At 44.6% G+C, this 14,962-nt stretch overlaps 2 protein-coding genes across 2 annotated transcripts; one reads left to right on the top strand and one right to left on the bottom strand.

Annotated features, from left to right (window-relative positions):
- Positions 1-10,169: 10,169 nt before the first annotated feature.
- Positions 10,170-10,490, bottom strand: LOC308247964 (uncharacterized protein; the record flags this gene model as incomplete). The annotated part of the gene is made up of 1 exon (XM_080667846.1): positions 10,170-10,490. The coding sequence occupies one exon, from the start codon at positions 10,488-10,490 to the stop codon at positions 10,170-10,172; it is 321 nt and encodes a 106-aa protein (XP_080523972.1).
- A 1,624-nt stretch (positions 10,491-12,114) lies between these two features.
- On the top strand, positions 12,115-12,507 carry LOC308248758 (small cysteine and glycine repeat-containing protein 8-like; the record flags this gene model as incomplete). The annotated part of the gene is made up of 1 exon (XM_080669048.1): positions 12,115-12,507. The coding sequence occupies one exon, from the start codon at positions 12,115-12,117 to the stop codon at positions 12,505-12,507; it is 393 nt and encodes a 130-aa protein (XP_080525174.1).
- Positions 12,508-14,962: the final 2,455 nt, after the last annotated feature.

Here is a 14,962-nt window from a genome sequence, read left to right as displayed (position 1 = left end):
CCCATTTATTAAGAAACCTTTTGATTAAGCAGGTGAAGGAATGAAAGAACTACCCAAGAGAGAGCCATAATGTCATTCCAGTTAAAGTGGTTCTCATTTCCTACAGCAAAAGGGTTTTCCTTGCCGGGGCTAAAGTTCAATCATAGGAAAGTTTTATTCACAAATTCTGGAAACCTAGTTAGTCTCATGAACAAAATGGTCAATCTTACATATTTCTATGACTATTTGACACAAAACAGGTGTCAAATGAGCTATCCTCTTACAAAACAAAAAGGTAAAAAGAAGTCATTTCAGAAAACACAGGTAAATGAAATACCACCAGGACATTAAAATAATCTATTTTAATCTCACACTTGTTCAATAGAAGGAAGGAATCTTCAACTAATAAATATTAAAACTAAGAGTCAGATAGATTCAATCCTTTTGAAGATCATAAAACAAGCCATTGTTATTTTCTGAAATAAAATTTGAATTCCTGATTTATTATCCAGCTTGCAATTTACTCTCCAGTTTTTCAGAAATTATTAAGTGTGTGATATGATGGAGAGAATGCAAGTTTGAAATTAGCAAAATATGGATTTGAATCTTCAGATTTATTAGTGACTTTTAAAACACTTTTAATTTTGGAATATTTCAAATGTATTTTTAAAAAATAGAGAGACTACCTAATGAAGTCTCATGTCCCATCATCCAACTTTAACAATTATTACTTTATGGCCAATCTTGTTTCATCTGTACCCTCTACCCAATCCCTCACCCCTGCCTCAGAGATACAGTATTTTTTTTTGTCTCAGTTTTTTCATCAATAAAATGAAGAATATAATACTTATTTCATGAGATCTTACACAAATTAAATGCTAGTGTAAAACACACCATTCCTGATCCACAGTGTACTTAATTCATGGGTGTATTTCTCTCTTTTCCTAATTGAATAAACATCTATTCACATTAGTCAACACTGTTAGGATTCACTTATGTTTTCAAAGTACTTTTACATTAACAATCTCTAGATAGTTCCTTTATTTTTCCACAAATTCATTGTGTCTTAAATTGAAATTAATTTATTCTTATAACTAAAGTAGGCAAAAGAGAACTTGAGATGAAGATAATCCATTAATCTATCTTTCCTGACCTGATTTAAATGTCTGCTTTCTTAGAAAATCAATACACTTTGACCTCTTGAATATTCACACACATCAAAAGCATGGGGGAGGGAATTAAATTGGGCAGAAAAGGTCAAGCATTACCTTTGTTACCCCAGGAAATTCAATATTTCCAGATCTTTTCACCTGCTCCACCAAGGAAAATCTAGATAGAGTTAAGACCCTCTTCTAAAATGTTTCTTTGTATTTCTATCATCTCTTATCATTTCTGCCAACCTCCTTAATGCTAGAACAACTTTTATTGAGGTTCTTTCATGAAAAGTTATTTAAAACTTTTTAAAGTTTACGCAGATGCCAGAGTAGGGTAAGCAAAAAATATACAGTCCAAAGGCATAACAGAAGACAAATCCTATTTCTATAAAATATTTCCCTAGACCAAAATTTGTTATTGGAGGTACCTGGTCTTGAAAAGCAACCTTCTTAAAAATTGATTTTGGTAGGAATCTAATTAAATATGCTTGAATTAAACTCTAAAAGCCAAGAATGCAGAGATATATTGATTGCTAACTACCTAATCTCAATCACAAATGTGAATTTATCATTTATTATGCACTTTTGATATCCCATGAGCTCCTTAATATAATGCCAAATGTCATTTTAAAAGATTAGAATTTAAAAACTACAATGACTCAGCATTTTTATATGACACAGAGATTCATGAGAGAAAAGGCTTCATTCAGACATTCTGATGTAATTCTTCCTTTATTTTTTTAGCATATCTAAAACTACTGTTATAATATAGGCTCTTTATGGATTTTTCCAATTTGAAAGGACCATGGAGATCTTTTTAAAAAAAGAGGTTTCAAGCACATTTCAAAGATTGTTAGCAGGTTAGGGAAAAAGGCCCATGAGAAAAGCTAAATAATCTTTTTACCTCAGCTAGAAAACGTAAGAATCTTTGAGTACACAGCTAGTTATATAAGATAATAACTATAAAGTATCTTTACTGAATGCATGAGAACATGATGTGATATACCGATGATAGAATGTTCTGGGAAAATCTTTTAAAAAATAGATGAAATCCATGTCTGAAGTATGAAGGGGTTTTGGAAGGAGTGTGTAAATAACCACACAAAATCTCAAAAAGGTTAATTTTTAAAAATAATTCACTTTTAATTAGGTAAATGAAGTAATAACTTCCCACAAATGTCACATCAAAACACACAACTAGTTACAAATCAGTTGCCCATTACTATATCTCTCCATCCCCCTACCCTGCCCCAGTTCCACCTTCCAATTTGCAGAGATACCCTTTGGGATGGGGAACTGATTAGACAAACATCAATGTCTTCTTGATTAAGAGAGTGGGCAAGGAGGCTCCTCTTCCATTCACGAATCTCACTACCTTCACCCTCTCCCTCCCTGCGTGACCTTGAGGCTTAACCTATTAAAAGCAATTCTTGATACTGGGGGGAAGAAAAATTACTTTTACTCCTTTTGGTTCTCAGCTGGGTCTCTGTAACAAAAGACAGATTAACAAGAGAAAAGCATACACATTTATTTAATATATATTATATGTAACACAGGAGCCTTCAAAAGAAAATGAAGACCCAAAGAAATAATTAAACCTGAGCGTTTTTATACTAGTTTTTAATTTTTTAACTACAGGCCCAGTGCATGAAATTCATGCACAGCGGGGGGGGAGGGAGGGGGTTGTCCCTCAGCCCAGCCTGCACCCTCTCCAATCTGGGACCCCTCGAGGGATGTCCGACTGCCTGTGGATCAGGCCTAAACGGGCAGTCATACATCCCTCTCACAATCCAGGACTGCTGGCTCCCAACTGCTTGCCTGTATGCCTTCCTGATTGCCCCTAACCACTCCCCTGCCAACCTGATTGATGCCTAACTGCTGCCCTGTCAGCCTGTTTGCCCCTAACTGCCCTCCCCTGCAGGCCTGGTCCTCCCCAATTGCTCTCCCCTGCAGGCCTGGGTCCCCCCCAACTGCCCTTCCCTGCAGGCTTGATTGCCCCCAACTGCCCTCCCTTGCAGGCCTGGTCCTTCCCAACTGCCCTCCCCTGCTGGCCTTCTTATGGTGGCCATCTTGTGTCCACATGGGGGCAGGATTTTTGACCACATAGGGGCAGCCATCTTGTGTGTTGGAATGATGGTCAATTTGCATATTAATCTTTTATTAGATAGGATAGAGGCCTGGTGCATGGGTGGGGGCCGGCTGGTTTGCCCTGAAGGGTGTCCCGGATCAGGGTGGGGGTTCCCTTGGTGCATGGGGTGGCCTGGGCGAGGGGCCTGTGGTAGTTTGCAGGCTGGCCACACCCCCTGGTGACCCAAGTGGAGGCCCTGGGATCTGGGATTTATTTATCTTCTATAATTGAAACTTTGTAGCCTGGAGTGGAGGCCTGGGCCCACCAGGGTGTGTGGAAAGCTTGGCTTCCTCCATTGCTGGAGAAACCCAAGCCTCCTGCTAGCTCCATGGCCACAGCCATCTTGGTTGGGTTAATTTGCATACTCACTCCTGATTGGTTGGTGGGCGTGGCTTGTGGGTGTAGCGAAGTGATGATTAATTTGCATATTGCTCTTTTATTAGATAGGACTAGAGGCGCAGTTAGGGTCCCGAGGCCTAGCCTGACCTCCGTCGCATGGCCTCTGCTGCCCTGCAACGCTACACGAAGCTCCCTGCCCCGGGATGCTCCGTGTTGCTCGTGGCCCCTCACCTGCTCCGCGAAGCTTGTTGCAACCCTGCAAAGCTCACCTCTGGACGCTCTGTGAAGCTCCCCGCGCCCTGCCACTGCTCTGTGAGGCTTTCCGACCCTGCAGCTGCTCCACAAAACTCCCCGCCCCACCACTGCTTCGCCAAACTCGCTGCCGCCTGGGTGACTGCTCTGCTAAGCTCACAGCCACCGTGAGAAGCAGCCCACCACCGCCACTCAACAGTCCCCAGCCCCACCCCGCCCCGCCAACATCGCCCCCTCCTGGTGAGCAGCTCAGGGGCTGAGGAGAGAGGAGAGAGGAGACCTAGAGGTGCTCCATGCACTTCATGGTGACGCCACCATTCAGTCGTGATGCCACCTAGCTCTTTATATATATTAGAATTCTCATCCGAGGATATTTTTTCATTGATTTTTTTAAGAAAGAGTGGAAGAGGGAGGGAAAGATAGAGAGAAATATTGATGTGAAAGAAACACATTGATTGGTTGCCTCCTGCGCGCACCCTGACCAGAGCCCAGACAGGGCCAGGGCCTGGGAGGAGCCTGCCACTGAGGTATGTGCCCTTGACTGGAATCGAACCCGGGACTCTTTGGTCCACAGGTTGACACTGTCCACTGAGCCAAACCGGTTAGGGCTTTTTATACTAGTTCTGGTGAAGAATGTAGAGTCATGAAAGAATGTGATAGTACAAAAAATAAGAGGAATAAACTGGGGGAAAAGGATGGCCCATCCATTCAACCCCTCTCAGTGCCCCTTCATTTTCAGAGATAAGGCTGCTCCTTTCCTCCGGGTATGGGGGGGCACCTCTCACATGAGGGTCTTATGACTTGCTCCTGCACCTGCTACATCTCAAGTTCCTCCCATTAAAAACATTCAGTGTGCCAAGGTGCCGCATTTTGAAGCAGTGTGTCCTGAACCTCGTCACCATTACGAGTGGGAAGTATAGACATGAAACAGGAAAGGGAGAAGCCAGTGCTGCTAAGTGGCCCCTCGAGGTCATGAAAACCTCAGCTGCTGTGCTGCCATCTTTCCCGTCCTCACTGGGAAATGCAAAGTGACACTGGAGCTCTCTTGGCAGGAAGCCATTGCACTCAGCCCGCTGGGACTCGCCAGATGGGCCCTGATTGCACACCCATTAGATTATCTAAGTAGGATAACTGGTACTTTCGTCTACCTTAAATTACATAAAGTCAGAATCATGAAAATGGATATTAGTTGTAACCCCAAAGGGCTTAGTAAGGGAAAGGGCACTCTAAAGAAAGATTACCTCACAAAAGTAGAATAGTGATGCTTTTATTTTAAGTGCATGAAGTGGGGATTCGTTCAGATTTGGGGCAGCCTCATATATGTCAAAATTGAAAAATTTCCCCTGTGTTTAATGTATGTGATATTATCCAGTCCAGATGAGTGTTTTTACTTCCCACTCATTAACTCAAACATGTGATATGTGTGGTCTTAGGTATCACTATTTCATCGTCTACTTTGGTGTCTTAACTCAACAAATAGCTGAAGGTGAAGGCCAGCTTTACATTAGCAAACAAAATAACCACTTATATCGATTTTGAGCTAGTGTGGGAGGTGATCATTCAAGCATCATCCTGTTTTCTTACTTTTCTGTTCTAATGGAGATGGCCTCAATGCCACCCCCCTCATTCGAATCAATCAGGGAGATGGGATTGGGGGACTGAGCTTGAAGAAGGAGAAGGGGGGTTTCCAAAGTTGCTTGAAATTTCAACAAGTGTTTTTAAAAATATTAAATTAAGAAAGACTTACTTCTATTAAAGCAACAATAGGTTAGATATTAGAAAAATCCTCACCTTACAAACCATTCAAAATTTCTGGATATAAATATAATTTTTTTAATCAGTGGTCGAATTGGTAAAAAAAATTTTAACAGGAGACCAGATAGATAAGGAAGCACTGAATCTGTCATGTGCTCTCTCCCAGTGACCTGGAATGTTGGTTTCAGTGGCAACCCAGGGGCTGCATCCTCCGTGAGTGCAACAGGACATAATATGGAATAACAAGGCAGGTCGGGGGCAGGCTCACAAAGAAAACTAATCAGGGCAGTGACAGAGGAATTCACCTTAGGAATTTGTCTTCATAAGCCAGCACTCACATAAATCTGGGGCCCATTTCTTACAGGCTAAATTTAAAAGAGAGAGAGAGAGAGAGGTGATAATTTAAAGTGGTGCTGATGGGCAGTGGCTTATTAGGACACAACGTAATTCGAAGAGCATCTGTACTTATATTTATCTTGAGGCGTTTTCAAACAGATGACTAAAAAATACTGGACAAGAGTATGAGTCAGTAGAAGAATGTTCAAAACTAAAGATTTTTACACTGCTCTGGAGGAGGATAAAAATTAGTGACTAGTCACCAAGCAGGGAGTATGCTAGCAGTCCATCGGGCAGAGAGGCAGATTTTATCACCATCATAGCTTAGAACTGTAGCTTAGAACTGTTGGATCATGGGAGTAATAAAATGAAGGCAGACTTTTAATCAGTTTTATTAGTGTTTTCAAATTCTCTTCAGATAATTCTCCCCCTTACTGCCTGTCCCCGGGCAGACAACGCTCACCACCACCCTCAAACACCATTGCTTTGTTTATTTAAGAGTTAACGTTTCAAGTCCAACTCCCTAAAACATTGGAAACAGATTACACAATTGCTATACAGAAAAGAGGAATAAAACATATTATATAGAAAAATATTAACACAAAAAGAATTAAAGGAAGAAAGGGGGAATTAAGGAACATGAAACAGGGGGAACTATAATGGCAAAAAAATATGTACAAACATGTCAGTTATCACTAAAATAATACATGAACTTCTAGATTGAATAATTTACAGGAAATAGAGGAGACAGAAGAATTTATTAAATGACAACCAGGAATATCACCAAAAACTAGTAGAAGGCAGGAAACTATAGTTTTTTTCAACAAATGAAATTTGAGGAGAAAAGAGATTGATAGTGTCTTAGGAGATTTCTCAATCAATCACAATGTGTGAATTTTATTTGAATTCTGATTCATATCAAGACACTAAAAACATAAGACAATTCGGGAAATTTGAACATTGCCTAGACAATATTAGAAAATTATTAACATTTTAGGTGTGATAGTAGTTTCTGCTTATGCTTTTTTGAGCCCTTATTTTTAAAGATACAAGTGACATTTTTATCGAATTATATGATACAAGATTCAAATCATCTTTTTGGAAAGTGTTTGGGGTATTGATGAAATGAGACTGGCTCTGAGTTGGTAATTGATGAAACCTGATGATGGATATATGGGCATTTGAATTCTTAATAATCAAGCAATTCTAAGCTAAACTACCCAGTAAAAAACTAAAAATTATAAAAAATATGGTTGAGTTGGATTTTAAAAAGGTCATAACTATACTGTATTTATAGAAAATAGAAATAAAACATAAAAACATCTAAAGCTTGGGGAGGGGAGATGGAAAATTCACTCCATGCAAACGCAAAATTTTAAAAGTTAATATAGTTAAATTTATATATATATATATTTGATTTTTTACAGAGAGGAAGGGAGAGAGAGAGAGTTAGAAAAATCGATGAGAGAGAAACAACGATCAGCTGCCTCCTGCACACCTCCTACTGGGGATGTGCCCGCAACCGAGGTACATGCCCTTGACCGGAATTGAACCTGGGACCTTTCAGTTCGCAGGCCCACGCTCTATCCACTGAGCCAAACCAGTTAGGGCTAGTTAAATTTTTAAAGATAAAATATAATTAAAACCTGTTGATCTTGCCTGGCCAGCGTGGCTCAGTGGTTGAGCATCAACCTGTGAACCAGGAGTACACAGTTGGATTACCGGTCAGGGTACATGCCTAGGCTAGGGGATTGATCCCCAGTGTGGGGAGTACAAGAGGCAGCAGATCAATAATTCTCTCTCATCTCTCCCTCTCCTGTCCTCTCTGAAAACAATAAAAATATTCTTTAAAAATACCTGTTGATCTAGATTAAAATGATTAAGAATATATATTAAAAATATATATTCTAAACTTCTATGCATCTAATAATTTTGTTGTTATTTTAGAGTGAACTCTTTCTACTTATTAAAAAAAATACAACCAAGTTTGCTATAAAACAGTATGTCTTGTTACTCCGGGAACAGTCTCATACACCTTGTGTTTATCGATTGCATCATTTGCTTTTGGGCTTGATTTCATCTTTTTTTTTGTTTTTTTTGTACAGTAATATGCTGTACAGGTTCGTAGCCAGGAGTAACAGGCTACCAGGATTGGGCCTAAATGGGCAGCCGGACATCCCTCTCACAATCCAGGACTGCTGGCTCCTAACTGCTCGCCTGCCTGCCTGCCTTCCTGATTGCCCCTAACTGCTTCTGCCTGCCAGCCTAATCACCCCCTAACCACTCCCCTGCCAGCCTGATTGATGCCTAACTGCTCCCCTGCCAGCCTGTTTGCCCCTAACTGCCCTCCCCTGCAGGCCTGGTCACCTCTAACTGCCCTCCCCTGCAGGCCTGGTCCCCCCAACTGCAATCCCCTGCAGGCCTGGGTCCCCCCCAACTGCCCTTCCCTGCAGGCCTGGTCCCCCCCAACTGCCCTCCCTTGCAGGCCTGGTCCCTCCCAACTGCCCTCCCTTGCTGGCCATCTTGTGGCAGCCATCTTGTGTCCACGTGGGGGCTGCCATCTTTGACCACATGGGGGCAGCAATCTTGTGTGTTGGAGTGATGGTCAATCTGCATATTACTTTTTTATTAGATAGGATAGAGGCCTGGTGCATGGGTGGGGGCCAGCTGGTTTGCCCTGAAGGGTGTCCCGGATCAGGGTGGGGGTTCCCTTGGAGCATGGGATGGCCTGGGCGAGGGGCCTGTGGTGGTTTGCAGGCCAGCCACCCCCCCCCCCCCCGGCGACCCAAGCAGAGGCCCTGGTATCTGGGATTTATTTATCTTCTATAATTGAAACTTTGTAGCCTTAAGCAGAGGCCAAGGCAGGCCAGGGCTTCAGAAGCTTGGCTTCCTCCATCGCTGGGGGCAACCCTAGCCTCCTGCTCTCTCCAGCTCCGTGGCTGCCGCCATTTATGTTGGGATTTATTTGTCTTCTATAATTCAAACTTTGTAGCCTTGAGTGAAGGCCTGGGATGGCCAGGGTGTGAGGAAAGCTTGGCTTCCTCCATTGCCAGGGAAACCCAAGCCTCCCTCCTGCTCTCTCCATGGCCACTGCCATCTTGGTTGGGTTAATTTGCATACTTGCTCCTGATTGGCGTGTGAGGCCCGGTGCATGAATTCGTGCATGGGTGGGGTCCAGCCAGCCTGGCCAGGGGGAGGGGACATGGGCAGTTGGTGGGCCTGCCTGCTGGTTGAACTCCTGGTCGAGGGGACAATTTGCATATTAGCCTTTTATTATATAGGATATACACAGAGTGACCAGATTATTATGTGTTCAGAGATCATAATAATCTGGCCACTCAGTGTATACACACACAAAGGGGAAAAGGATGCATGTGGACAGGGAAACATAGAACAAAAACAGAGCTGACAGGCAGTGAGCATAGCCATCAAACCAAACATTAGGAATCATGATTTAATTTGGCTGAGTTGAGCAATTTGCACAATAACTCGGGTGCTGGGGTGAGCTGATATCCTTTCTGTGAGATGGTGCTTAATAGTTTGAAAATTTTTCAGATGAAAAACTTCAAAGAAAGACAGGAAGACAGCCCAGGACCATGGGGATTGAGGGGTGGAGAGCAAGAGGATGGACAGGACGACAGTCTTACCAACAGATTGGGTACCACCCGCACCAGCAGACGGGCCGCCTAGCAGCAGCGTTGCTCCTGACAACATCACTTACACTGGCAGCACTTCTGCTGACAGCCTTTTAAGGGAGATTAAGATTTTCCAGGAGGTAGGATATGGTCAAACAAAAATAAAGGCAAAGGGAAACTTTTAACGATTATTTTACTTTATTTAGAAATGTAAAGAACAGCTGTTGACAAATAAGAATACAAGTGGGAAAGGGGGCAGAGAGAAAAACATATAAATGGGAGGAAATAATCAGACACAGGTAGAGAATATTGGGAATCGAGACCCTATTGGATTAAGCTCAGTGAGGTTAGCTTTTCTTTAGGAACAAGGCCATAGTCCTGTCTTTGTTTTGGCTCTAAACTAGTTGAATGGAAACTTTTTGGGTAGGAACATTAAAAACACAGAAAGCAGAAAAGATAGGAACCCACATTCAGGACCAAAGTCACAGGCCAAGAGCTAAGTCCCAGAATGCCAGGTGATAGCAGGTAGGGCAGGTGGACAGGGTGGAGGAAAGGCCTCTGCTGCCCGGGGACAGAGGCTTGGCCGGCCGCCTAGCAGCAGCATTGCTTCTGGCAGCAGCACTTACACTGGCAGCACTTCTGCTGACAACAGCCCTTCCCACAGCCACAGCCACAGGAGCCACAGCCACAGGAGCGGCGGCAGCAGCAGACCACGGGGACGCTGCAGCAGCCCCCACAGCAGCCACGGCAGCAGGGGCAGCAGCTGGAGCAGCAGCCGACCCGGTAGCATCTGCAGGTGGTGCAGCCACCACAGCCACCACCACAACCACCACCACAACCACCACAGCCACCACCACAGCCGCCACCACAGCCGCCACAGCCGCCACAGCCACCACAACCACAGCACCCCATGGTGTCAGTAGAGAGGACTCAGGAGAAGGTGAGCAGGGAGATTCAGGAGGTTAGAAAGGTGTGATGCCCCTTGTCCTGGTGAGCCCTTATATACCACCTCTGGGGATGGAGAGGGAGTGATCCAGAGCACATGACCAGTGGTCACTTCCTTGTTGTTGTTACTACAGTTTCTAAATAGGGTATCTAGGATTATGCCTGTTTACATTCTTCTGAACTATATTTGACAATTGCTTATTTCAGCTTTTCTTTTTAAGGTCATGTTAGAAGCAAACAAGATGCTAACATGTTGTAGGGATCTTCATTTTCACGGAAACACAGTTGAATCTTTGAGATTTGGCAGTAAGAAGGCATCCAGTTGCTATGGGCTCCTTTCCACATCTCACTGGTTTTCTCTCCATACATTCGGTTGAAATCACGTTACAGTATTTCCTCGCACTCAAACTCCCGAAGAACAATCCTACCAGATGGGGAAAAATAGACTCTGAGCAGCAAACCTGTTACAGAATGAAGCTGGGGAATCTGAGAGCCACCGTGCCCACATCCAGGTCCCAGCACCCTCAGTGATGGCCCCAGATGCTCCGACAGCAGCATGCGCGATGAAGAGCCCACTCTCACTCTCATGTTCTTGCCTTATGTATTTTTAGCATTAGTATTAGTCACCATCCCTCACATTCCACCTGGACACACTCCTCCGTACAGGTGCAAACTCCTCTCCCCTGTCAGGCCTCCTGTGTCTCTGGTCTCTCCACCTGCACTCCCTAAGGGACCCACCTGCTCCAGAGCTGCCAAGGTCATGCTACTTAGCACAGGGCTGTTGCTCTCAGACATCCATTGATATCATATAATCAAGGACAAGAAGGAGTTCCCATCCAAAGCAAAACACACCAACCATTACATCGTTGAAATGCAGATGCGTGAGAGGATTTATTTCCGTTTTTAAAACAATCATTCCGGCCCAAGTGTGAGAAGACCAGTCACAATGCTATGCTCCAAATGAAGAGGTAAAAACTAAACATTTCCACTGGTCAGCAAATCCAGTGATGGCATCTGGCCTTGGAGCGGCCTTTGAATCTGTTACCCTTTTCGCATCCCCAGCTCCCGATTATACTTTCTATTGCAAGCTCTTTCAGGTCTGGGACGGTGCCTTAACCTTCCCTCTGCCCACCCTCCCCGCCCCCGCCCCCCTTCAATCCCTCTCAAAGCCCACAGATCACCTGGCCCAGAGGCTGCCTGAGGATGTAAGCCCCGCCCACAGGTCACACACACAGTGCATGTCCCCTGAGAATCATGGATGCACAGAGAAGTCTGCCCATTCCTGCTGAAAGCCTGGTTCCCAGAATGCTTCCCTGGAACTCTTAGGCCTTTTTTTACTCACATTAAAACATAATATTTAAAAAATGAACAAAACTGAAAATGTGGGAAGATATCTAAAAGGGAAGTAAATAAGAGATGATGGATTCTTCCATGTAAATGGAGGCAGATAGCAACAAGGAAGTGGTCATGTGTCCTCCCTCTCCCACTCCCAGAGGTGGTATATAAGGGCTCCCCCAGCAGAAGGGGCATCATCCTCCCTCACCTCCTGACTATCACTCCTCACCTCCCCTGAATCCTCTCTACTGACACCATGGGGTGCTGTGGCTGTGGTGGCTGTGGTGGTGGCTGCGGCTGTGGTGGCTGTGGCGGCGGCTGTGGTGGCTGTGGTGGTGGCTGTGGTAGCTGTGGTTGTGGTGGTGGCTGTGGTGGCTGCACCACCTGCAGATGCTACCGGGTCGGCTGCTGCTCCAGCTGCTGCCCCTGCTGCCGTGGCTGCTGTGGGGGCTGCTGCAGCGTCCCCGTGGTCTGCTGCTGCCGTCGCTCCTGTGGCTGTGGCTCCTGTGGCTGTGGCTCCTGTGGCTGTGGCTCCTGTGGCTGTGGCTCCTGTGGCTGTGGCTGTGGGAAGGGCTGTTGTCAGCAGAAGTGCTGCCAGTGTAAGTGCTGCTGCCAGAAGTGCTGCTGCCAGAAGCAATGCTGCTGCTAGACGGGGCCAGCCGGCCTCTGGAGAGGTGCTGCAGGTAAGACTTCCTCCTCCCTTCCTGCCTGTTCTTCTCTGACCTGCAAGTCACAACCTTGACCTGGGCCTTATGACCAACCACAGGAACCTCACATTTCTGTAGTTTCTGTGATCATGCCCACATTTAATAACCACCAACCAAAGTAATAATTGTACAGTCTTCCCTGTCAATCACCATTGCAATCATGTCCTCTCCAAAACAGAGACAAGATAGTTAATGTTCTACCTTCTTGAAATGCTTCTTTATTTATCTCCTGTTCTTACCACTGCATTGTCATCTCCGTGTATGCAAAACAACTTCCTTGTTAATAAATTATATTAAATCAGCCTCAAAGAGCCATTTCTTCTTCTCTGTCCAGTGCTAACACTGCCCGCTCATGGGGGAAAATATGTGTAGATTCCATCAGATGAGGCAGACATTATATGTGTAAAGCAATCAATGAATCAAAAACTAGATAAATTATTTGCAATAGATGTAGATGGTTTATGAATGGCTAATCTGTTGTGGGTTTATCAAGAATCAAAGGATTTAGAGGCACATCCCCAATCTTAGCACCTCAATGTCATAAATTAAGCTCTCCCCACACCTCTCCCTCGATAGAGCCTTAGCAACCGAAGCCTGGGTACATGACCATGTGCATGACCCTGCGGGGTCATAGGGCCACTGGGGAACTTGCCACATTTGAGGATCATCGTTTGTGATGGTCACTTTTGTCTGCTTCCAGTGTCCTCTTCTACTGCGTGTTGATTTTGATTGACATGCCTCATTGCTGAGAATCACTCCAAAACACAACATAAATGGAGGCTTGCATCTCATCACATTTCTTTGACCATTAGCACTATAGCTCATGTGTGCTTTCCATTCGGCCACCACCCCTCCCTAAGCACCCATATCCTCCAACTCAGCTGTCCCGGAACCCAATGATGAAGTCGGCTCCAACCAGGGCAGGCATCATGGACATCTACCAGCCACGTCAAACTACAAAATCAGCTTTCAGTTGTAACATGAGAAGATGAACATTAGATTCAAAATAATCATATTATGAGCCACTTCCATACCACCCCCTCAGCCTTCTCTGAAGAGCCACATACACAAAAACCTGTCCCCAGACGCCCCTTCTGTTAATTTCCTGTCATGACCCCTGCCCTTTTCTCTGTAGACTCTGGATTCTTGATCAATCATGGTTGGTTTTAGAGCAAAATGAGAGGGAAAAGGGTCAGGGGGATGCCTGTTGGGTCAGGCAGATGGGCCTGAGGTCAAAGGCAGCCAAGCCCCTTGGGAGTGTCTCCCAGGAGAAGGACATTCTTACGCCAACCCCACAGTGGGCTGCTTCCTTGCCATCCCAAGCAGAACCTGACAAAGATGGATGCTTAAACAGGTAGAACTGACCAAATAGCATGAAATAAGCAAAGGAAACATGAATAACCAGGTCATATAAAACTCCCAAAGGGGTCATTCCCTGTGGAATTTAGAAGATTGGGTTTGAGGAGGGGGTATGAGATGAGCCTCCTCAAATTCTACGTTGACAAGGTAGTTTGGGTACCCACCTGGCTCTGTTTCTATTTTTTTTTTCGCCTTCAAAAGTCCCAAGCCTCAGTTCCCTCTGGCCACCCAGAACCCCCTTCATTACTCTCAGTCTCTAGGATTTATCCCAGGGTCCCACCCTCTGACTCATCCTTCCTCCCCAGACTCCACCCTTAGGGACCACATCTTCTCACATGGCTGTTCTCAGCCAGGAGAAAGGGACCAGGAATGATGCCTTTATACATCTATCTTACCCAGCTTTTCCTCACTGAGGATTCTGAGACAGCTTTCCCACAAAGTCAGGTTTATTGGCACCGTTCTGGGACATGCGGCCCCTCCCAGCAAAGAAGTAAAGCTTCGGAGGCCCTTGCTGCCCCTGCCCCACTCACTAGAACCTGAGTTTGTTTTCAGTCACTGTAACTAGAAGGCGTGGAGTTGTCAGGATTCACTGAGGGGTCATACCACAGTGTTTACACTGATTTATGAGAGAAGGACCCAGGGATCATGGTGAACCAGTGACACTTGCTGAACATTTATTTGCCAGGCGTCATGCTGGGTCGTTTGGGGGCCACCAAGACAGAATTCCTACAGTGAAATAAGTGACAGCTTGATATGGAAAGAAGATAAATATAAATCCATAATGGCTACGGGGGAAGAAAAACCAAGGGCATATTATATTGAGCATAGGTCACTAGCAAAATCACATAAATGAAAGACAAAGCATATGACATCTCTAAGTTTTGTTACTCTTTTGTTATAAAATCCATATGTTGAAGTTTCAACTCCCATAACCTCAGAATGTGACCATACTTGGAGATAGAATTTTTTTAAATATATTTTTATTGATTTCAGAGACAAAGGGAGAGATATAGAAACATCAATGATGAGAGAGAATTA

The sequence above is a fragment of the Plecotus auritus genome, assembly GCF_963455305.1.
Source record: "Plecotus auritus genome assembly, chromosome: 5".
NCBI lineage: Eukaryota > Metazoa > Chordata > Mammalia > Chiroptera > Vespertilionidae > Plecotus > Plecotus auritus.
This window is presented reverse-complemented; position numbering and strand designations above follow the sequence as displayed.